The sequence below is a fragment of the Hemitrygon akajei genome, chromosome 8 (genome assembly GCF_048418815.1).
Source record: "Hemitrygon akajei chromosome 8, sHemAka1.3, whole genome shotgun sequence".
In the NCBI taxonomy this organism is placed as follows: Eukaryota; Metazoa; Chordata; class Chondrichthyes; order Myliobatiformes; family Dasyatidae; genus Hemitrygon; species Hemitrygon akajei.
In genome coordinates this window covers 34,362,704-34,387,337 of record NC_133131.1, presented here as the reverse complement: position 1 = coordinate 34,387,337, position 24,634 = coordinate 34,362,704, and the positions used below count along the sequence as shown (strand labels likewise).

General features: G+C 38.1%; 1 protein-coding gene across 1 annotated transcript in view; it reads right to left on the bottom strand.

Moving 5' to 3' along the window:
• The window catches only part of nipsnap2 (nipsnap homolog 2), a 37,990-nt gene extending 14,415 nt beyond the window's left edge, over nucleotides 1-23,575 (bottom strand). Inside the window, exons 1-7 of the mRNA XM_073053576.1 lie at nucleotides 23,423-23,575; nucleotides 18,271-18,410; nucleotides 18,137-18,182; nucleotides 9,136-9,230; nucleotides 7,051-7,121; nucleotides 5,327-5,467; nucleotides 4,260-4,291 (exon numbers count right to left, since the gene is read on the bottom strand). Coding sequence (XP_072909677.1) covers nucleotides 4,260-4,291; nucleotides 5,327-5,467; nucleotides 7,051-7,121; nucleotides 9,136-9,230; nucleotides 18,137-18,182; nucleotides 18,271-18,410; nucleotides 23,423-23,541 — 644 coding nt within the window. The 5' untranslated portion in view covers nucleotides 23,542-23,575. The remainder of the gene's footprint in view (nucleotides 1-4,259; nucleotides 4,292-5,326; nucleotides 5,468-7,050; nucleotides 7,122-9,135; nucleotides 9,231-18,136; nucleotides 18,183-18,270; nucleotides 18,411-23,422) is intronic.
• Between the last annotated feature and the right edge of the window lie 1,059 nt (nucleotides 23,576-24,634).

The following is a 24,634-nucleotide window of genomic DNA, read 5'->3' as shown; positions in this document are numbered from 1 at the left end:
CACTAGGTGTCTGCACTGGTTTTGTTCATTTACAGCCAATTAAAAGAACATGTCAGAATACACTGAATGAATTCCTCCATCGATAACTACTAGGAACTAATAACAGTTTTATAGTACTGTAGTAGTTTTGGTTGTGTTCTAATTTATTCTGTATTTCAATTAAATGCATATATAAATAAATGGCAGTTTATCTTTTTTTTAATACCTTTTCAACTATTTCCATGAAACTGGCTAACTGGGCCAGCCACTTAATTGGGCCAAAATGTTCTGGTCCCAATGTGTCCCAATTAACCTGACTCCACTGTATTTGGCACAATAAAGATTGGCAATATATTTCCATCAGGATGGAGTGGGGCTTGAAGGGGTACTGGCAGGTGGTATTTCAGGTGCTCTTGCTGCCCTTGTCCTCTAGATAGATTGTGGTTTTAGAAGGAGCTGACATAGAAACAGTTTTACATCACTGATTATACTCCCTCTTCCACTTGGTATTTTTGAAAAGTGTGCAACATTTCAAACGATCAAATCCTACAGAACAATCACCAAAGCAAAATAGAATATTGCTGAAGATGATTGATCAAGTGGATAGATAGATACTTTATTGATCCCAGTGTCACAGTAGCATTACAAGTGCACAGATATACAAATATTAGAGAAGAAAGAAAGAATTTTAAGAAGTTCCCTCAAAAAGTCTAATTGGGGGGGGGGTCATCACTTTCCTGGCTATAGATTGATTCATTATAGAGCTTAATGGCCACGGGTAAAAATGACATCATATGGCACTCTTTGGAGCAGTGCAGTTGTCTTAGTCTATTCCTAAAGGTGCTCCTCTGTTCAGCCAAGTTGGCATGCAGAGGGTGTGAAACACTGTCCAGAATTGCCAGGATTTTCCGTAGGGTCCTTTGTTCTACCACAGCCTCTGGTGCGTCCAGTTTGACTCCCATAACAGAGCCAGCCTTTCTAATTAGTTTATTGAGCTTGTTGGCATCACCCATGTTGATACTATTGCCCCAGCACACCACCGCATAGAAGATTGTACAGGCAACAACAGACTGGTAGAACATGTGAAAGAGAGGCCTGCATACTCGAAAGGACCTCAGTACCCTCAGGAAGTAGAGGCCACTCTGGCCCTTCTTCTACTCAGCCTCTGTGTTGGTGCTTCACTTAAGTCTATCATCCAGGTGCATCCCCGGGTACTTGTAGGTCCTCACCACATCCATGTCTTCATCATCAATAGTAACAGGGAGCAGTGCAGGCTGAGACTTCCTAAAGTTCGTCACCATCTCCTTTGTCTTACTGATGTTGAGCTGCAGATGATTCAGCTTGCACCATTTGACAAAGTCCTCCACCAGGGTCCTGCATTCTTCCTCCTGTCCTCCCTTTATACACCAAACTATTGCTGAGTCATCAGAGACTTACTGCAGAAGGAAGCAATGCTGCAAAGCCCATTTGGCCCATAGCATCCATCTTGGTGAAACAGAAGTAAAGATACTGTAACAGATTTCTGAAGGAGAGCAGGTCTCTTTTCAACAGAAAAAATATAGGTTATGCACTAAAAGATGTGCTAAAAAAATTCCTGCTGTATTACTAATATTTTTCCATGAACACATAATTCCATTATTATTCTGTAAAAAAGATCAAACTATAATTTACATTGTGATTTTGCTGCATTAGGATACAGCATTTAAGATTCTGTTTTATGCTGCATCCTCAAACACATTTTGCCATACATTAATTCTAATAGTGACACATTAATTATTCTAAATGATTAGAGAAACAAAACAAAGCTTTTTTTGCAGTAGAGATTACATCTATTAGCATAGTTATTCATTGTATAATTCAACTAAAATTGAAACAATGAATATAAAACTATTATAAATTCCTTGCAGCCCAGCTAAACACATAATGGGGGTAGGGGAGAATAGACAATGAAGGTAATGGAGAAGACTGGAGAGTAATTCTGATGGTGGAAGAAAGACAAACTCAAACGTTAGGATTAAACACTATTGTGAACCACTCTATTTATTTATTTATTGGGGTACAGTGTGGAGTAGGCCTTGCTGGCCCTTTGAGCCACATGCGCCCAGCAATCCACCCAATTTTTTAATGCTAGCTTAATCACAGGACAATTCACAATGACCAATTAACCTCCCAACTGGTATATCTTTGGACTGTGAGAGGAAACTGGAGCACCCAGAGGAAACCCACATGGTCACAGGGAGAACATATGAACTCCTTACAGGTAGCAGCAACATGAATTGAACTCAGGTGGCCTGTACTGTTAAGCATTGTGCTAACAACTATGCTATCGTGCCACCCCAATGTAAAATTACCTGTTATATTACCTGTAAGGGGTGGTTCTATCAGTTTATTTTTCAACATTTGACATTCTGAAAAATTTTGCAATGCAAGTTTCTGAAAGTGCAGGCAAATATATCAACTGGTTAAAGAAAACTAAGTAACGGAATAAACAGTTTAACTAATATTGAACGTTTTGAACTGATGAGCCTTTGAATAAGTAATGGAGGCAATAAGCAAAATCTAAAGTTAACAATGATATAGAAAGAAATTATGTTGGATGTGAGGAGGAATTTGAGACAAAGTGGGAGTACAGAAAAGAATTAACTGGAAGCAATGTGGAAAATGACAGAAGGAACAAAGTTTTTTAAGTGAAACTAGAACCCTAACTTGTCACAAGTAACAAGTTGTTTTATTGGTCACTTAATAGCTGTGTTTGGCAAACTATGTCATTGTTAACTTAGTAAAAGCCTGAAAGACTAATACATCATACTGTGGATATATCCATTATTACACCTCAAAGTATTTTAACTTTTCTACTTACTCATTCCGAACCAATTCATTTAGGGCAGCTTTTTATCAAGAACAAACTTATTTATCTGCTGGAATCAAACTATGTTCAATTATGTCCATTTTGAGCTAGAAAGGTTGAAGTGGCATTGTACAAGTATATACACATGTTCTTTAATAGGATGCTTAAATATCACCCTAACTTTCCTCACTGAGTTTAATTGCACAATAAATAGAAACATAATTGCCTGAAATTTGTAGCTTATTTGAGCTTCAGTACTAGTATTCCAATGGCAAAACATTGTAATTAATGATTTCTTCCTCTTCACGTGCTCCTGATGACTTAAAAATGATTTACATAAACCTGCCATCAGTTATCCAGCAATTATCACTCTACTCTCACAAACTTGTAAATTGAGAAAACTAGAAAATAGATTCCTGATAATTGCTGTTAAATTATTACCTTTTGAGTTCTTAACAATTAAAAGAGTCTTTAATTGCACTTGTATACCTCTGTAGTGTTCAATAATTCCTTTGGTCACTTCAAAATAAGCTTTGAATTTCAGTGAATGAGACAGCTAATAAATGTTTTGCCCAACAGTTGCTGACTCAAACTCACAACTACCACTTAAATAATGCCTTCAACTAACTAAAACCTCCAAGATTTGTACAAAGAAATAGGAGGCAGAATGCAAGAATAGAAAATCAGAACATCACTAGATATAGTTCAGAAAATTTGCAGCAGAGAAGGAAACCCGTATGGTGCTATAAATGTTTTCTATTTATGTATGCATATATAGTATTTCTCTACCAGAAGTTATTAATTCAACCAAGGCAACCAGTAGATAAGATAGGATCAATTAATACAGAGGGAGATGGAAGTCAGCAGTTTCCAAAGTGGGATTCTTAAAACATTTCCACATTTACGTTGCAATAAAGACTACTATTTGCAATGTGGTGGTTAATAAGATTGAATTAAATGTGTAATTAGAAAGGGCAACCCTTTGGCAATAAACAATTGAGGTTTTGAGGAGTAAATTTATTGTAATAGATTGATACTATTTCAGTTAATCAAATAATCTCATTTGTTGCTTTTACCACTTAGGACAGGATGGAAACCGGAATGAAAGCTTTCATTCAGATGGTGGTAGTGAGCAGACAATTGGAGAAGTGTGATAAATCATAGAAGAAAATGCAAGATAAATAGTTTGCAGAAATAAAGTTGCAAGAATTGAGGATAAAGTTTTGAAGACTGGGGTAACAATGGACATGAAGAAACTAACTAACAAGATTACCTTTTCTGAAAAGTAAAATAGATAATATCCAACAGTGACTCCAAATTAAAGAATTAAAGTGCGATATCAGTCTACTATTGCCAAATACTTTTACAATGCAAATTTCACGATACCTAATTATAAGGATAAATTGTACATGAGCTGTAGTTTGCCACTCACCAGTTATTACCCCATTCAATCATTGTTCCTGGCTGAAAAAATCACACCAATATTAAAACAATATTAAAATTCCATTTACAAATATAATGCATCAGGATCTCAGTATTTTAGTGATTTAAGACAGTAAATGCATCACAAATTTAAGGTGAAGACTTATGTAAACTAATGAATCATACACGGTATATAATCTAAATAAATCTAAAGAACTACACAAAGCATGAATTACAATTAAGATATTTTCCTCATACAGTTAATTCATTTAGTCACATCATCACCATCATCATGACCTAAAATGCTTCTTGACACAGTAACACTTAACTGGATCATCTGTCAGACTGTACAGCTATGTACATGTCACATCAAGCATGGTTAATATAGTGGCCAAGTACACTTGAGTTTAGGACTGGGGAATATCATTAGGGAATTCTAGACAGACTACCGGTAGTTTCTTTATATGTAATTTCAGATATATTAAAACAGCACAAACACACATTTCAACCTTGAGATTCCAAAATTTGGATGCTCCTGAAGGATGCAGGAGAACAAATGGCTTGTTGTGCCTATGCTGGATCTTTCAACAAGCTAATTAATGTCACTACTGTGCTTTCCCCATGGGCTTGTACTTTCTTCAAGTAGATGCAGAAAAATCAAATATCATAGTTAGACTGAATATGTGATAACACCAGCTCCAAGAAACTAAGCAGAAGTAGGCTTGAGCCCAATAATGGAAAAAATAACAGAAGTAGGTGTAAGCTTGAAGCAGCATGCAGGATGATCCAAGAAATAAAGTGTTAAATGTTGCATTTAAAGCCAATTTAGATTGCTACATGTGGTAGGTTTTGATTTGCTGGCCATTCAACAGCAGTTATTGGGAAATTCATTTTATGCTCAAATTAGCGTAATCTGAAAAACTATTTCAAGTATAGATTTATCCATCACCATACATTACATTAATTTTGGATTCTATATATGTTTCCTAATAACCAATTAGTACATTAGTTTTTGCAGTTTTCAGTTATAATATCCTACAATGGTAATAATAAATGCAGAAATCACAAGTTCCTTACCCTGAGCTGGTATGATCTGAGTTCATAAATATTGGGTCCTGTCCTGGGCAAAGGTTCATTCCAGAAACTGAACTCTAAAAGCAATTGGTTTTTTCGGGAATGTAGCATTTGTCCCCTTTCCTTCCTAAATTCCATGAACTCCTGCAAAAAAAACCCTTAAGTTTCATGAGTAGCAAAGGCAAAAATTCATACTAATTGGTCATCAGATCAAGAAACAAAATGTTTTCAATAGGATACAGAATACAGATCCACTGCACTTTCCTTTACTATTTTAAAACCAACTGCTTCATTGCACATCAATTTATTCCTTCCTCAAGGCCAGCCTTACATCACTACAGCAAGAAGAAAAAGAATCTGTCAAGTAGTTGGGGAGAGAATGCAAAAAGGAACCCATTTTTAAACCCTATGCTTAATTTTATTCTTATAATTAACAATTTTTAAGAACATGAATTGGCTAAATGTCATCACGGCAAAATAATTCTAGTAAATAACAAACTACAAAACTTGAAATTATAAAACATCTTTGCTCTGTATTTCTGCAATATATCAACTCCCAGACAAACAGCCCGACTGTTCAGGGTGTAAGTCAATCTACGCTTGGATAATACTTGAAGATCCTCTCAATTTCAGCCTCCCATGTAACCCCGATTTTCTTTTCATTTTAAAATCACTCTGCCACTGGGAGTTGTGCCATCAGCGCTAGGGTGTGGAATTTTTTCCTAAATCTCATTGCCTCTCTACCTTGAAATGCTCCTTAAAATCTACCCATCTCTAATACTACTTTAACAAATTTGCTGTCAGATTTTAATCTGACAATGCCTCCAAGAAAAGAATGCAAGGAATTCGGAGCAAAAAAAGGCTGAGTAGGCTCTAAGATCACCAATCAATCTGATCATGTCTAATGAGCCCAGGTCTCATCTCCTCAGCTGTGTCAATTCCCAAAACCCCTCAATCCCCTGATCTTTCAAAATTTAAATCCAGGAGAAATTGTAAAAAACTGTGCACTACGTCACTTGCATTATCATTTATGCAGTAAAGCATATTACTACATTGTGAATGCTATCAATACAAATCGTTGGTGTGTATTGTGCATGCCTGCCACATCATAATTTTTTTAATGAGATGGAGAAGGAAACAGTTTTAAGTCATCAATGTCATCAACCTAAAATGTTAACACATACACTGAAGCTGAATGAACTGCTGAGAAATTTTAACATTTTAATTTTTTTTTTAAAAAGGGCGGATAATTTGTTTTGACATAGGTACATACTGCAAATGGAAGAAATTCAACAAGAAACAAAAAAAGCGCAAGTTTCCTTTTTTGATATTCCTTCATAGCACAAAACACACTGGCTTATATATGCAAGTTTCAAGTTTTCTACTGTTAAATATAAGAAACACCATTGTACAAAAGAAAAGGTGTCCAACTCAGATAAGTCTTCTCTAGTAAGTTTTATATGTAATCAAAGAAACTGCTGTAATACTTGAGGATAAACTGTTTCTCTTTCCACTGATGCAGTTTATGCTACAGATGAAATCCATTTTGTCAAAAACTTTCCTCTTCCACAAGTGCTACATGGCATATAGTGTCTTCCAACAATTTCAGTTTTATGCAGCTTTTTGATTTTCATCTGGTAAAGGTAACAGCAGTTTAAACACAATGGTTAAAGCATTACAGTCAATGGATGGACTTTCTTAACTGTATTATAGCTCAACTGCTTTACCTTGTTTTGCCTCAGTTTATTCATCACCTCTGTAAGTGCAGGGTAACCTCCACTGTATTTCCACAGATGGACTGAAAAAGACCAAGATAAAGGAATAGCAGGTTTTCTCCATTTCATACTTCAAGATTAGACCATAAAACCATAAGTTATAGGACCAGAATTGGCCACTTAGCCCACTGAGTCTGCTCCACTATCTTGGCTGATCCAAATTTCCTCTCAGCCCCAATCTCCTGCTGTCTCCCCGTATCCATTCGAGCCCTGACCAATAAAAAAATCTATCAACCTCCGTCATAAATATACATAAAGACTTGGCCTCCACAGCTGCCTGTGGCAAAGAATTCCACAGATTCACCACTCTCTGGCTAAAGAAATTCCTCACCTCTGTTCTAAAAGGAAGCCCCTCTATTCTGAGGCTGTGTCCTCTGGCCTTAGACTCTCCCACCATAGGAAACATCCTCTCCACATCCACTCTATCAAGGCCTTTCACCATTCGATAGGTTTCAAGAAGGTCACCCCTCATTCTTCTGAACTCCAGTGAATACAGGCCTAGAGCCATCAAGTGCTCTTCATATGACAAGCTATTCAATCCTGGACTAACTTCTGTGAACCTTATTTGAAATCTCTCCAGTTTCAGCACATCCTTTCTTTGAATCACAACCAAAGCTAATGAAAATTCTGGATGGACACACTTTTTATAAATATTGCTAAAAGGCAAAATACTGTGGATTCTGATTAATTAGGACACATCAAGACCAGTATGTTTTGGCCCAATTAAGCAACTGCCCAATTAGCTGAAATTTCATGAAAGTAGTTAAAAGGTATAAAAAAGACAAACTGAGTAACAATTCATTTTCCTAACAGTTATTAATAGTGGAATTCATTTGCAGTGTTCTTTTGATTGATTGTAAATTAACAAAATGAGCAGACACCTAGTGCAGATAATGGACTGTCTTAATGTAATGCTTTAAACAATTACGTCCTTTAAATCTTCATTTTCATCAAACATTCAAGGTGATTGTTGATACCTTCATAATTCCTAACTTGCTGAAGTAGTGGAATTGTTTCATTTTTACTCCTGGCCATTTCTGGTATCATCAAGCCTGAATGCTTGAAATAACAGTAGGCAAAAGAGTTCCAAACTGTCTTACTGCTAATCGCTCATCAACTATCAGTGGAACACAAGCACATGCAACTGATGCTACTTAAAAACTGATCACTCTAAGAATGGTGTAGTGTTTAATAGCCACAGAGTGCACATGACTGACGCTAGCTAGAAACTGTTCAGCAATAGTCTCCTGTCCTAATTAAATGGCAGTGTCCCAAATCAATAAATGGAATCTGGGCTATTTTCTCTATTAGGCTTTTGCACTTTAAGAGTTGTCCCAAATAAACGGCTACACTGATTAGCCAATCACCCTGTTAACAAAAATTTACTGTATTCATTTCTGGGTAGTTGTAAAATGAAGTTAAAATTCATTTTCACATGGCTCCATACCACCAATAAAAGTCTGAAATTAAGTTAGTTAAATTAAAATTATTGGCCATGTCTATATATACATTTAGAGATAGGATTAGATAGGTTGGTTCTATAATCATTTTTAATGGAAATCAAAAGAATTTGTTAAGCCTCACAATAGACAAGATGTCATAAAAATTAAGATTAGTACTATGCTTCAGTAACAAAAAACACTTCAGGATGGAATACATCATAAAGAAGATACAGTGTTCCAAAATTTAAACTACAATCATGTTTATGTAAATAAAAGAAATGCTTCTGTCCTATCTAACTTTAATTAGTTACCACATTTAGTAAGCAAATGCTGGATGCACCCAAAACCTGCCAGTTGCTTGTCCACCCTTTTCATACATCGTTCTTATACCAGCTGTCTCTTGTCAATCTGTCCGGTCCAGATGAAGCACCTTGACCCAAAATGTCTGATTGCTGAGTTCCTCCAGTGCTTTTGTGTGCTGCTCTTGATTGCCAGCACCTACACTCTTGTATCTCAAGTTTTAATTAACATGCTTTGCCATAATGCTAAAAAAAAGTACTAACACATACAAATAAAATATTTATATAACTCGTACCAGCTTGATCCTGCTCTCCGTACCATGTATTCCATGTCCCTACGAGCTCACAAGGGTATTTGTCATCTTTGTGAATCTTTGGTAATACATCTATGCTGCAAAAAAAAACAAGGTATGTTAATTGTAGACATTTTGTAACCTTTGCAATTTCTTAATATTCTAGTCCAGTGGACTAAAACCTTTGCAATCCAAAACTATATAGATCAGCGGCCTGCTTTTAGGAGAATATTTGGGAATATAAAATGCATCAGGATATCCACTTTGATTACACCAGCATGCTGCAGTACTAGTTTGTGTATTCAGTCTCCCTGCTTACTCCTTCTTCGAGCAATTCGCTCTAACAACTTGTGAGATTATCAAACTTTGACATGTTGATACTGCACTCCTATGCCTGGATTCTTGAGTTTGGGATTAATGTGTTGACACAAGCAACAGAATTTTATTTAACTGGTGCATTTTCTGCAATATCAGAATTTTTTGAAGGATTCTCGTTTTAAGCGGACAACTTATTACTTTTGTTTTCAATATTTAATCTGCTTAAGTATACATAACAAATAATAACATACAAAGTTGAATTTTGGTATTGTAGATTTTAGCTCATCTGTTTAATTACTGTACACACAATTACCCACAATCTTTAATATAGCTCATGAAGCAACTGTCTTAACTTAATTCTCAACCCCAGTATCAACTCTATTTTCTATATCTCAATTTAAACTGCCAATGTTTAACTGTCAATAAATCAGATTGCAAACAAGTTTATTCTTCTTAGCAAAGTAACTTTTAATGTGAACCATGACTAAAGTGGGGGGATATATTTTAGTCATTAATCATTGTAACTTTCAATTTTGTATTTCATTTGTAATTGGACAAGGGGATTAAATGTGGAATTTGATACTTCGATATTCTATTAGAAATATTTAATAAGGGATCCGGTATTTACTGAATACATCTGGACTCTTGATGACTTTTGTGGGTTGGTGTTTTATATTTTGTGCTTTTTGCTCTTTTTCTTGCATGTTAGGGGGTGGGATTTGATGGTTTCTTTGAATGGGTCCCATGGTTTTCTGATTCGTGGCTCCCTGTGGGAAGACGAATCTCAGGGTTGTATACTGTGTATAAACTTTGAAAATAAATTTATTTTGAATCTTTCATGAAATGTTGATCAACTAGCTGACAGTGTTGGAACCCACGTGGCATGGTAATACAAATTCCCTTCTACTTTCTGCAATTGCCTCCAGATATTGTCATTCTTAGGAGCAGGAAGTGGATGAAGGGCAAAATGGTATTTTTTAAAAACTGGGTTTAGCAGGCACTGATACGCCTCGACACCTCATGCATTTCCTTAAACATCTATTTGATGCCATTTTTATTTTTACATCTAAAGGGTGAAATTTTTTTTGGAAATCAGATTTAAAGTTGAAATTATAGTGCAATATGTTGACCTTTTTGAAATTCACCAATTCAAGGGGATGGGCTGAAAATTTTTAAAACAACTTCAGAGAAGACATAGTACAATAAAATGAGAACTATATTAAGTCAACACAATAAAACTATATATAAACACATTTAACATTTTCACACTCATGATTCAACAAATGACTGGCTACTAATTTTATGCGGCAAAATAGCATTAAATCACCAAAATGTATTTTGGGAATTTACCAATCCAATGATGCTAACAATACTACAATGGACATTTCCAAATGGTAAATAATGACCTAATACAAAGTTACCTCAGTTACCCTTATTAGAGGCTACAATTATTTAGACTTTCAGCAGTTATCTATACAAAATACAGTAAAAGCTGTATACAAGCTGTAAAAGCAAAATACACCAACCACAAATAAATTAGCTGCTCAGCAAGAGAACAGCAGTGTCAGATTCTGAGATAATATTGTTCCTGCAATGTCAACGGATCTCATAATGGAGGGCGGCACAGTGGTGTGTCCATTAGAGCTGCTGCCTCACAACATTAGAGACCCAGATTTAATCCTGACTGCACATGCTGTCTGCTTGGAGTTCGTGCATCCTCCCTGTAATTGCCTGCATTTCTGCCAGGTACTCCAGTTTACTCCCATACTACAAAGTAGGTCAATTGACCATTGTGAATTATTCCTATCGTGAAGATCAGTGATAGATTCAGGAGAGAACTGAGGGGAATTTAGTGAGAATAAAATGGGATTCATGTTGGATTATTGTAAATGGGTGTTTGACGGCTGTTATAGACTGAGTGGCCAAAGGCCACACTATCTATGAGACCCACTTTCTCATTAGAGGCAATCTAAGTATTGATTTGATTTGCTAAGCATTGTTTTATAATGCTCCATTTTTGAAACTACTGGGGAGATTGCAATAAAACAAGGGTTAAAGACAATGGCCAGGCAAGCATAGCCGGGGGCAGTTGTGGTCAAGTGAGACCACCAAAAGCACCTCTGCCTACTACAGACAAGATAGCTGGGGATGACTGTGGCAGTATATACTCAAGTCAGACGAGTGAGGTCTCTGTGAAACTTTTCTAGAAAGGCCTTTCTAAAACAGAGCGCATCTTTACACAATATGGCATATACACCCAACATTAAGGAACAATTGCTTTAGTAACTACAAAATATTATTGGCTGTCAGCTTGTAATTTCGATTAATTTTTTTACACCTCTACTGTAAAAGGCGATTGACAAGTAAGGAGTTCAAACATACAATACACAAATGGCTTATATTCATAAATGATAAGCCTATTCCATATAAAAATACAGAAAATGCTGGAGGAACAGAAGGCCAGGCAAAATCCATGAAAATGAACAAGCAGTATCGTTTCGGCCCAAAAGCATGGATGCGACCTGACCATCTGAGTTCCTCTAGCATTTTGAGTATGCTGCTTTGGATTTCCAGCATGGGCAGAATCACTTGTGTGCTGTATAAAAATAGTAGTTTTTTGTTCACACTTCAGAACAGTGTGGATGACAGGGGCCATGCTGTTCTCCTTATGCACAACTAAAATAAAAAAGAATGTGTGAGTCGTAAGAGTGCATGTGTTTGGGCCCAGATACTTTATTATCAGCAAAGACAATCCTGTAAAAAAAGCTCAGTAGGTGAGCAAAAGTTAAAAAAGGAAAGGACACAGGAAGAACAGGCAAAGTATAAAACTACCTCAGTTTTTGAAAAGAAACAACTAGCATCAGTCTGAGGATGAACTAGAAGCTGTACCCCTGCTTTCCCACGCACAGTTTCAACAAGACCCATGACAAGTGGCGCCTCCAACACTCGGTGAGGCTGGCATCAGTTGGCGCCCAGCCACAAGCAGCAGTTACCAATAGCACTATGGGAGATGGAAGGCAGAGGCAATGAGCAAAATACTGATTTAAATGTATCTTGAACTGATCTAGTAGGAGCTCTAACAAAATGTGTCTCTCACACTGTAGATTGGCATTTAAAAAAAAAGTATTGGACAGAAGACAATAATGTTAATGAATATGTAGAACTTGTGCATAAATGTTTTATAGTGTTTCAGATTCATTTTAGAAGCAGTGATGTCCATCCTAATAAATTATTGTAAATAAATTGCAACATGCAAGTGTTTTACAATACTGCCAAAAACAATTGCAACATCAAGGGATTAAAGCTGTTAAGGGGAATGGGGACAATACTTGTGACTGCCCCATTACAGCCTCTAGACAATACTGTATGTTGCTTTAAAAGTATTGCGATAGCTGTCCTATATAATTTAACTGCTATTTTAACTTATAGTTTTGTTTTATATATAACTAAATTGACAGTAACCAAATTCAGGTTAAACATTACCTGTTTTATACACATACGGCTCATGTGTTCCACTTATGACTGGTAATTTTTATTTTGAACAGTGTAGTTGTTTAGATAATATTATTCTAAATGTGAAGTAAATTCTAAATGGGCTTTACAGTTCTTTGATCCAACAAATATAGAAGTAGGACAGTGGACACAATAGGGGTAAAACATGTAAGTGTCTTCAAAGGGTATGCTTAGTTTGCAGACAGTCTGGCCACTGGGCTTGAAGATGCCCTCAAGCCAAGGCAACTTTGATATCAGTTTCCACCCCCACTACCACCATTACCCATAGACTATGCAGTTAAAATAAGCTGTACACAGACTACTCAAGAAGTTGTGCGAGTCTAATTCTGACCACTGTAAAATGCCACCTGATGTACGCTCAAATGCAACTTTTCTTCGATGGCTTTTCCTTCTGAGCTACTACTGGGAAAAAAAATTAGTAGAAAATTTTACTGGATATGTGGTGTGTGTACATCATATAACAGCTGAGGTGCCACAGCCACCTTCGAGAATGGGAGATTCTCGACCATAAGCAGCAACTGTATGATTTGTCAGAGACATAACCCCAAAAGTCACTGCCACCTATCCGCCACTGCTGGGCCCTCCTTGAAGAGGTTATTTTTACATTTCCCTATGGACTTTATGCAGTTGCCTAAATGTTTGGGTTGTAATTATACACTTGTTATTTTGTTTGTTATCTTCATGGGCAAAAGCTTATCCAACTCAGAGAAATGATATAGTAACTTTTGATTATTTTATTATGAGAATTTATTTTTTAGTTTGCAATCCCTGAGAAAAGTCTTGTGATAACTGCCCTCACTTTAGGAATAAAGTTAGATTGGAATTAATATAAGCCTTATAGCGTAAGCATAATTTCTTCTGCCCTTACTACCATTAATCTTACAGGGCAGCTGAAAGACAGAACAGGGTGCTGAAAAACAGGTTAGCTAAATTGTGTAATGAGCTCAAGCTAAAATAGCCAGAAGCACGTCCACTGGCCCCTATGACAATGAGCTGCACTCCAAACTGCGTAACGCTCCTATCTCTGCATGAGATAGTTTTGGGACATCCCTTGTGCTTGACAGTCGCCTCTTTTTTAATGAAAAACAGACATCCATACTATAAGTGAAAGCATATTGCAGTATTGTATAGCACTAACACAAGCTCTTAGAGGTTCCTATCAACAGGTACTTGACACCCAGAAGAAAATGCTGGCTGCAGTATCAACCCTACCATCCCGGAGACTGGGTACTGGAGAGAGCCTACAGATGAAAGAACTGTCTGGAACCCCACTATGAAGGTCCATCTCAAGTGTTGCTGACCACATTTACTGCTTTTAAGATCCAAGGAAAGCTGACTTGGATGCACATTAAGCCAGGAGTGCCACTGGACCGGGACTGATGGACTGAACTCTTCTTGATCTTTGCTATTTGCCACCTTAAATAGTATTATTTGTTTTGAGTGACCTGGACATCTAACTTCCACCTAAATGCATAAGTAGCTCATCACAGTAATACTCCTAACATTTTCCCTCGCCTTAGCTTTGAATATGCATAGTGTACACACTGGTCAGGTTGTTGGGTGCTCTCCAGAACGGGCCTATACATTCAGAAGGTGGTTTGTCAATGCATGTATACCCCTGGATAGTAATGAGTTTGGTTCTGTGTTTTACTTTGATAACAGAACGAGAACTGTATGGGACAACATTGCCCATAGAAATGAATCTTGCCAATACAACTGTTTTGAAGGAGAGAACAAACCTACTTATAATGGTTGCATAAACCCCCTGCTCTGGTGCTGCTTCTTGGGTGAAGTATATTGGTACGACCATCAAGGGATGGGACTAGACTTGGGTAACAGTACATGCAATATCTATATTACTAATGACCCTCCAAATGCCATTAATGGTGTTTACTAGTTATGTCGTCGACAGGCCTATCACTGGCTGACAGGGGTACCTCTTCAAAATGTGATCTTTGGCCTGAACCAAAGCCATGGAGAGGTCATTGTTTTCTGGCCTATGTAGTACCATAGATGTTCCATCTGCCCACTCTCTCTCTACATCCTATTGTGTGGAGCTGCCATCGAAGGACTATGGAAACTGAGTGTGTCTGGATTGTAATGTGCCTGTTCTGGAAACCTGCCAGAGTGGCTTGTGAAAGCATTAACATGGTCACAGCATTGCTGGAGAAATTGGCCACCACTATAGTCTTAACACTACACAACAAGAGCCAGGCCATCAATGACATTACTGCCGAAATGCTGGCAAACCACACTGTGGCCCCAAAATCAAACTTTGATAATAAATTTCGTTGAACTTGAAAGTACATATATGTCACCATATACAACCCTGAGATTCATTTTCTTGCAGGCATACACAATAAATCCATAATTGAATAACTAAAATAGAATCAAAGAAAGACCGCATCAACTTGGGCATTCAACCAGTGTGCAAAAGAAAACAAACTGTACAAATACAAAAAGAAAGAAATAATTAATAAATAAATAAATAAATAAATAAGCAATGAATATTGAGAACATGAAATGAAGAGCCTTGAAAGAGAGTCCATAGATTGTGGGAACACAGGATTGGGCAAGTGAAGTTGAGTGAAGTCATCTCCTTTGGTTCAAAAGCCTGATGAATGAGAGATAATTGATCATGAACCTGGTGGTATGAGTCCTGAGGCTCCTATACCTTCTTCCTGATGGTAGCAGCGAGAAGAGAGCATGTCCTGAGTGGTGAGGGTCCCTGATGATGGATGCTGCTTTCCTGCAACAATGCTTCATGTAGATGTGCTCAATGGTGGGGAATGCTTTACCTGTGATGGACTGTGCCGTATCCACTACTTTTTGTAGGATTTTCCATTCAAGAGCATTGGTGTGTCCATACCAGGCTGTGGTGCAGCCAGACAATACTCTTCACTACACACCTATAGAAGTTAGTCAAGCTTTAGATGTCATACCAAACTCTTCACAACTTCCTAAGGAAGCAGAGGTGCTGTTGTGCTTTCTTCATAATTGCACTCATGAACTAGACCCAAGACAAGTCCTCCGAAATAATAATACTGAGGAATTTAGAGTTACTGACCCTCTCCACCTCTGACTCTCCAATGAGGACTGGCTCATGGACCTCTAGTTTCTTCCTCCTGAAGTCAATAATCAGCTCCTTGGTATTGCTGACATTGAGAAAGAGGATGTTGTTATTTGCATCGCTCAGCTAGACTTTCAATCTTCCTCCTTCTAGCACTAGACTTGCTATTATTAAAGAGAGGTGGTGCTTGTGCCATTATTAGCTAGGCATGTTGCTTGTGTGTTTCTGATATCAACAGCCAAGTATCCCTGATGAAACTATCACAGGGTTTCAGAGATTCTGCATTCTTGAAATTCACAAAGATCTACATTGTCCTCCACTGGACAAAGAGGAGGAAGTGTGGAAGTTGTGTAAGGCAACAGTTAAAGATAACATCTAGGCAATAGTACTAATGGGGCAGTAGTGGTCAAGTGAGACCACCGTAAACACCTCTGCTTATGACAGACAGGCAGGGGTGACTGCAGCAGTGTGTACTCAAGCCAGACAAGTGGTGCCTCTGTAGTCAGACATTTCTAGAAAGGTCTTACTAAAACAGTCTCCCTTTACACAAGAAGGGATGCCAGAGACAGATGAGACAAGAATAACAGAAGTACGTGAAGTACACCCAACCAATAAGGAACAATTTCTTTACTAATTTCAAAATGTCATTGGTTTTCAGCTCAAAGTCAGATTAATGAATATTGTGATCAATATCCACAACTGATAAGCTAATTCTGTATTAAAGACAGCAGTTTTCTGTTTAGACTTCAGAACAGTGTGGGTGACAGGGGTTATACTGTTCTCCTTGTGCACAGTTAAAATAAAAAGAATGTTTAAGTTATAAGTGTGTGCATTCTGGGTACAGTTACTTTAGTTATTTTGTTTTAATATTGGTGACGAACAAGCAAGTGCTCTTGCACCTGATAAATGATGTAGCCATCAGAAAATAAATCTTCAGTTTACAATATAACAAAGAATTCAATGCCATTTTAAATTATAAATCATGGACAAATGTACAGTGGTTCATATCTACCTCAGTTTTGTTGGCACACCTGATTAGCATACCAACACTCAGCTATATGAATAGATACAAATCCCAATCTTTGTGCATGCAATTTTAAACACAGAAATCTTGAACTTAGAGAAAAGATAAGCCAAATCGATGCTTCACGTTGATCACCACTGAGGATATTGGACATTAGTTAGGAAGCAGATAGGAAAGGGTTTTTCTAATGTTCTTAAGCAAGGGTCTTGGTCCAAAACGTTGACTGTACTTCTTCCTATAGATGCTGCCTGGCCTACCGTTCTCCACCAGCATTGTGTGCGTGGTGCTTGAATTTCCAGCATCTGCAGATTTCCTTGTGTTTACATATTCTTGTTTCATTTTTCTATTTTTTAAAAAAATAGGAATTTTAATTTTTCAATTATTTATTTCAGTTTTGTTTCTCAACATCCTTGTAATTCGGCATTCAGAGTTGCCCTGCTTCACCAGCTATGTAAATCTATCATATTATTTTAGGGATAAGTCTCTGATCTATACCATCTGTGGTCTCCCTGCCATCTGGATCTCACCACTCTAAGAGAGCAGAATGCCAACAATACATGCCTTTAATATCAAGCTTAGAAGAGTACAGGCTTTTTGAAACCAAAGGCTACAAGTTCAGGCAGCAGACAGCAAACAACATGATCAAGCCAAAAGTATCTCAGGTTAGTATGATCACATTATCTTTATCAAAATAAACTTGAAATTACCTGAATGCTAGCTACAGATTGTTAAACAGATTATGCACATCAGGTCAAGCTTTTCTTCATTCAAAAATAAGAATATTTATTCCTGGACACTTTTTCTAATACAACTACTGGTACTTCATAAATAGTCCCAATCGCTTTAGCTAAAGTAATAAATAACTAACATAAGAGATTTTTTTTAAAGTGCTACTGGCTGTTAATCATTTAGAAGATTAAAAATACTGTATTTTGGAGTAGTATTATGCACATTCTGCCACAGCTTAAATGAAGACAAATTTCTAAGATGAAAGATCAGTAAACTGAGAAATAGGTGAACTTCAGGTAATCATACATTTCTTTAGCCAAAATAACTTAAGAGATTGAACTTTATCTTACCAAAGCTTGTTGTAAGCCTCTAGGGATTCTGGTTTTACACTGTGAACTGGAAAGAAAATGTTTACAGTTAAGCTGGGAAATTCTTTGAAAATAAGGCATCCCTTAACAGACCAGAAGACACTGTGAATACTTACATTGAACTTTGTATAGGCTGCTTGTTTCTTTTTTAGCTAGCAAATTTGAATGAGCATCTTTGCGTGGATCCACCTTTCTGACAAACAGCGATTTAAACCAGCTATCCTCCCTGTTGTTGAATGAAGTTGCAGACAATGCCCTGTATAGAAATGTGAACAATTACCTCAGAAAGAAATTGGGAGCATGGCTACTTATTTTTTGGACATTGTTTATTAGGTTAATCTTTATTTCCAAGCCCGAATTTACCCGGATAGGTACGTATCAGCAGCTAATTATGATAATTCCTAGAGAGGGTGCAAATAATATTCACGAGAATATTTCCAGGGATGAGGAAGTGAGTGAAGAATAAATTGGAAACTAAAGATCTACATCACTGCAAAACAATTATCCCTCCTTTTCCCCATTCGTGATGTCTTCAAGCTTAGACAGGTTGACCACGTCATCCTTCTCCAAAGCCTCTACACCTTCAACCATCCAGATAGGAGCACATCAACTGGCTCCATTCTTATTTAGCCAGAGGCAGAGAATTACAAGCAAAGTCCTTCTTCTTCCATAACTACATCATTACCTTTAGTATCATAGAACAGAACCAAACACAGATCTTTGCATTTTTCATCCACATCCCGTAACATAGCAACATAGCTGAAAACCATATGCATGCTGACACTCAGTTTTATCTAAACACCGCCTCTTTTAACTATTATCTTCAATAATGATTTAAACCTTTTTTTACATGTTTCCTACAATGCTGTGAAGACCAAAACCGTAGCCTGCTATTTGTCACAAACTCAAAACCCTAATCACTGACTCCTTTCCTCTGTTATTTTTTTAAAATTGAGTGACATTGCCCAAAATCATGGTGTAACATCTAATTGGGCTGTGCTTCAGTCAATGTATCTAGGCCTCCGTTAGTCTCGATAGACCATGGATTTGCATCGCGGAGCAATGTGTGGTTAAGTGCCTTGCTCAAGGAAACACATGCAGCCTCAGCCAAGGTTTGAACTAGCGACCTTCAGATCACTAAACGAACACCTTAACCACTTGGCCATGCGCCAACACAGTCCATGTATACATGTAATCAAACTGTCTATTTCTTCTTCTGTAACACTTCTCAAGCCTATTGCTGCCTCAACTCATCTTGTAATGCATTTGTTATTATTACCTATTGACTTAACTATTCCAATGTATTCCTCATCAATTACTTCCATTCTACTCTTGTTAAGTCTCTGCTCTAGTGGAGCCAACGTACTCTTTTCTATTGACCATCACCCTCATACTTGGTGACTTACACTAATTCTCAATGAATCAGTTTTAAAATTCTTATCCTCAATTTCAAATTTCTCCATTGGCTTCCTCCCTATTTTCTTCCTGTGCCAAAATTTTTAGGTATCTGTAATCCTTTCATATTTATAAGACTATAAGGTACAGGAGCAGAAGCAGGCCATTCAGCCCATTGGGTCTGCTCTGCCATTCAGTCATGGGCTGATCTAATTCTTCCAGTCATCCCCACACCATTTGATGCCCTGGCTAATCAAGAACCCATCTATCTCTGCCTTAAATGCACCCGATGACGACCTCCACAGTCACCCATGGCAACAAATTTCACAGATTTACCACCCTCTGACTAAAGTAATTTCACCACATCTCTGTTCTAAATGGATGTCCTTCAATCCTGAAGTCATGTCCTCTTGTCCTAGACTCCCCTACCATAGGAAAAAGCTTTGCCATATCTAATCTGCTCAGGCCTTTTAACATTCAGAATGTTTCTATGAGATCCTCACTCATTCTCCTAAACTCCAGGGAATACAGCCCAAGAATGCCAGACATTCCCGGTAACCCTTTCATTCCTAGAATCTTTCTCGTGAATCTTCTCTGAACCCTCTCCAATGTCAGTATATCCTTTCTAAAATAAGGAACCCAAAATTGCACACAATACTCCAAGTGTAGTCTCACGAATGCCTTATAGAGTCTCAACATCACATCCCTGATCTTATAATCTATACCTCTAAAAATGAATGCCAACATTGTATTTGCCTTCTTCACCACCAATCTCAATCTGGAGGTTAACCTTTAGTGTATCCTGCACATCCCAGCATGCGAAGACTGCTTCGGTGGGTCAGGTGGAGGAAACCCGGGGGTTCAACAGCTGAGAAGGTATTGCAGCAGCGCATTGTGGAGTGGCAGAGCACTTAAGAAGAAGCGGCCATCCATTACAGCCAAGGAAGTTGCCAGGCGTAACGATTCTTTGTGTCACGGGATCCTGACTTCTGAGGTCGAGAGAGGGGGATCGTCTCTGTGCACGGCTTTTCCACTTTAGTAGCTTTCACGCACTGGTTACATTGGGCAAAAAAAAAGGTTGGCTGGTAGCACAGTGAGATCAGTGCTGGGCTCGAGAACAGAGGTTCCTGAGTTCAATCCAGTGACAGGCCACTCCTGAGTACGCTCTCTATCCGTGCCAGGTTGACGTCGAGCTCGCAACTTGGCCTCGTAAAAAACACTGCCACCCTGCACAATGTAGTCTTCCTCGGACCCCGGGGGGGGGGGGAGGGGGGTGTGGGTGTGTGTGTGTGTGTGTGTGGGTGTGTGTGTGTGTGTGTGTGTGTGTGTGTGTGTGTGTGTGTGTGTGTGTCCATATCCTGCACAAGGACTCCCAAGTCCCTTTGCATCTCTCCGCATCTAAATAATAGTTTGCCCATTTATTTCTTCCACCAAAGTGCATGAGCATACACTTTCTAACATTGTATTTCATTTGCCACTTTGCCTATTCTTCTAAACTACCCAAGTCTCTCTACAGGCTTTCATTCTCCTCAGCACTACCTGCTCCTCTGCCTATCTTTGTATCATCAGCAAATTCAGCCACAAATCCATTAATACCGTAGTCCATATCATTGACATACATCGTTAAAAGCAGCGGTCCCAATACCGAACCCTGTGGAACTCCACCGGTAACCAGCACCCAGCCTGAATAGGATCCCTTTATTCCCACACACTGTTATCCGCCGATCAGCCAATGCTCCACCCATGCTAGTAAATTCCCCATAATTCCATGGGCTCTTATCATGCTAAGCAGCCTCATGTGCGGCACCTTGTCGAAGGCCTTCTGAATATCCAAGTACACATCTACTGAATCTCCTTTGTCTACCCTGCTTGTAATTTCCTCAAAAAACTGAAGTAGGTTAGTCAGGCAGGATTTTCCTTTCAGGAAACCATGCTGGCTTTTGACTATCTTGAAATGTGCCTCCAAGTACTTCATAATCTCATCACTAACAATCAATTCCTACAACTTCTCAACCACTGATGTCATGCTAACAGGTCTATAGTTTCCTTTCTATTAAGCTTATTTGATTTTCTAAGAGCTTAAACAATAAATCTGCTCCCTAAACCTACCTGGCTATTTATCTCTCTTCCATCCTTTACAAACTATTCCACCAGGCTTCTGATCATCTAGCATGATGCATGGTTCTGTGTAAATTTAGTTTAATAACACATCATGGAACCTGTCAAAGACACAACTTATGTGGCAATATCCATAAAAAGTGCGGTAGGGTGACATGGAGTATAAAATAAGTGGGAATCTGCAAACAGTGGTTAAAATTCAGAAATATAGGCTTGGGAACTAAGGTTAAATATGGTTAAATGTAAACCCGTATATGATAAAATTAGAAGTATAATGAATGATGATAATGTAAGTGTACTGCACAGGACATGCAGAATCAGAGGGGTGCTAGCAAACAGACAACTGAATCCATAAGAACATTAGAAAAGAGAATTTGTAGGAAGTACTAGTCTGACATCACGGAATATGTTACATACTATACAATGTCGGCACCCAGAGATCCATAAAGGTCCTTCCCTGTCATATGCTTTTTTATATTCCTATTCTTACATGGACCCCCTGCAGTCTATTTTCATTTATTGCTTAAATTCTACAAAAGCAAGTTTTTCCTTTCCATTCAAAATATGTTCTGTTCAGAAGTAATGTAGGTGGAAGCAGCCATGAGCACAATACAAGTAAAACCTCCCCATTCTTCGAGAGTAATATCTTAATTCAGAATGCCAAGGTAGTATCAAACAAATCATTTAGATAAATGGTCCAGAGTTACAAATTTTGATTGCAACTGAAAACCAAACTCAACACTGTGCGTAATGAGCATAAAATTAGGGGTGATGCTTAGCTTCAGTGCTTGGGGAACATAGCACACTTAATGTTGACCCTTACAGCAAGTTAAACTAGGGCAACATCAGGTCTCATAAAAGTTTCATGGCACTAATTTGAAGAACAGAAGGGAGGTGAGCCCATGTCCCAATCAATATACCTATATCCCTTAATCAACTCTAGTTAAAAGTGCCATCTGGTCATTACCATAATTGTATTATATTGCACACTTTCTAAATAATAGTGACTTGCCTACAAAAGTATCTTATTACTGTAAATATCACAAATAAGAGTCTTATAAATGAGAGCCTTTGTTTCAATTTTGTAAATATTCAATATGATTTATTGAAAGGTTTGAATTTAAGATTTAATATTTCTTACTATCTAATCCTACAAACACAGTATCATTTTGTGAGTCCTGAAGAAAGGTTTTGGCCCAAAACGTCGACAGTTTGCTCACTACCATAGATGCTGCCTGACCTGCTGAGTTCCTCCATCATTTTATGTGTGTTTCTCTGGATTTCCAACATCTGCAGAATCTCGCGTGTTTATTATTTTGTTTACTGCAGCTTAGCTGTAAATAGATCATTTTCTCGCTTAGAATGAACGTACTCCAAAACAAATGTTGAAACGTTTCAGCTAGGGGACTGGCATAATTATCTGTGTAATTATAGAAGATGCAACTGTTACAGATAATGACCTTGACTAAATAAAATCCCCAAACCAAATCTCTCAAAAGAAACTTTAGAAATAAGGCTTAAAGCCCACCAGCTGTCGGCGATTCTGATAGTTGTAATAAAGTACATGATAAATTGATGTTGTTTTAGCCGACAACTTTGCTGATTAGCGGCATTTTGTTAAAGATAGCGGCGCACCTGTCATTTGACAGAAAGAAAGCGGCCTGCTGACAAACTTTACCTCAGTTCACGCACTCCAACAACGCTCAGCCACAGGCGGCAAAACAATAGTGGGTGCGGATCTGTCCGTGCACTGACCTGGTTAGAGTTAACGTGGCGGTGCCGGCATCTAAAGATAAAACGCGGTGCTCGCTTCGAGACCGGGCTGCAGCCCTCCTGGCACCGGTTACAACGCTCAGGAAAACTCTAGCCGCCATCTTGCTGTGGAGGTGACATTCACCCCGCAACGATTGCATGTACGCATGCGCCGTTAGGCGTCGAGGCGGAGACAAGTGGTCCGGAGCCGCTGTAATTCAAGAACATGCAATAAGCACAATATATTTTTTTTCATAGTTTTGTTTTTGCATTTGTGCTCATATGAGACTGCTTTAAAGGAGTGTTATGATTAACTCGCATAAATTTTGCGTTGCTGACTTTTGGTCCTATTGCTATGAGTTAGGATCTATGTTTAAATGAAGCAATTGTGGTGGAAAGACTCAAGCAAAAATTTGAAGGTTCCCGAAGTTTACAAAAACGTTTGATTTAGACGTTTTTCATTGTTAAACTGCACTATCATTACACTTTGTTCCAGTTCACGTTGGCAGCTTTTTGATCACAAAACTCGAATCCCACACTTTGTTGCCAAATTTCTACACAAGTACAAATGTATGGAAAGAGTCTGTGGGAAAGTTTTAAGTGAATGATGTTTGGCCCCTTCACAAAGAGGATGTGATGTGTCATTACAGTGAAGCGAGTTGATGAAATATTGGACGGGGAATAGTGGAAGTATAAAGGAACTTAATAACTTCGAAAGTTGATAAATTGGTAGTCCAGAATGAAATATAACTCAGACTGTTAAAAGATGTAAAGACATACATGCCCGTGAGTTTTCTATCCTGTCTAGACACTGTAGTGATGCCAGAGCATTGAGAACTACCAGCCTCTTCAGAAAGTAGAAAGGTATAAGCTGAGTAACTATAAGTTTGGTCGAGGGTAAATTATTGGAATAATTCCTCAGGTACGTGGGGAGGGGCCTTAATTTGGAAAGACAAGACTATTTAGAAGACACAAGAGATGGCAGATGCTGGAATCTGAACAACAATCTGCCAGAAGAACAATGAGTCAAGCAGTATCTGTGAGAGGACAGAAATTGTTGATTTTTCAGACTGAAGCCCCCCCCCCCCCCCCATCAGGATTGAGAGTGGAGAGGTAAGATGGATTCCGAATTATTAAGATGGCAGGCAGTTAGAGGATGTGACTAGAGGTGGAGCTTGGAAGACAATGGCAAGTGAATGAAGTAAAGGGAGGGAG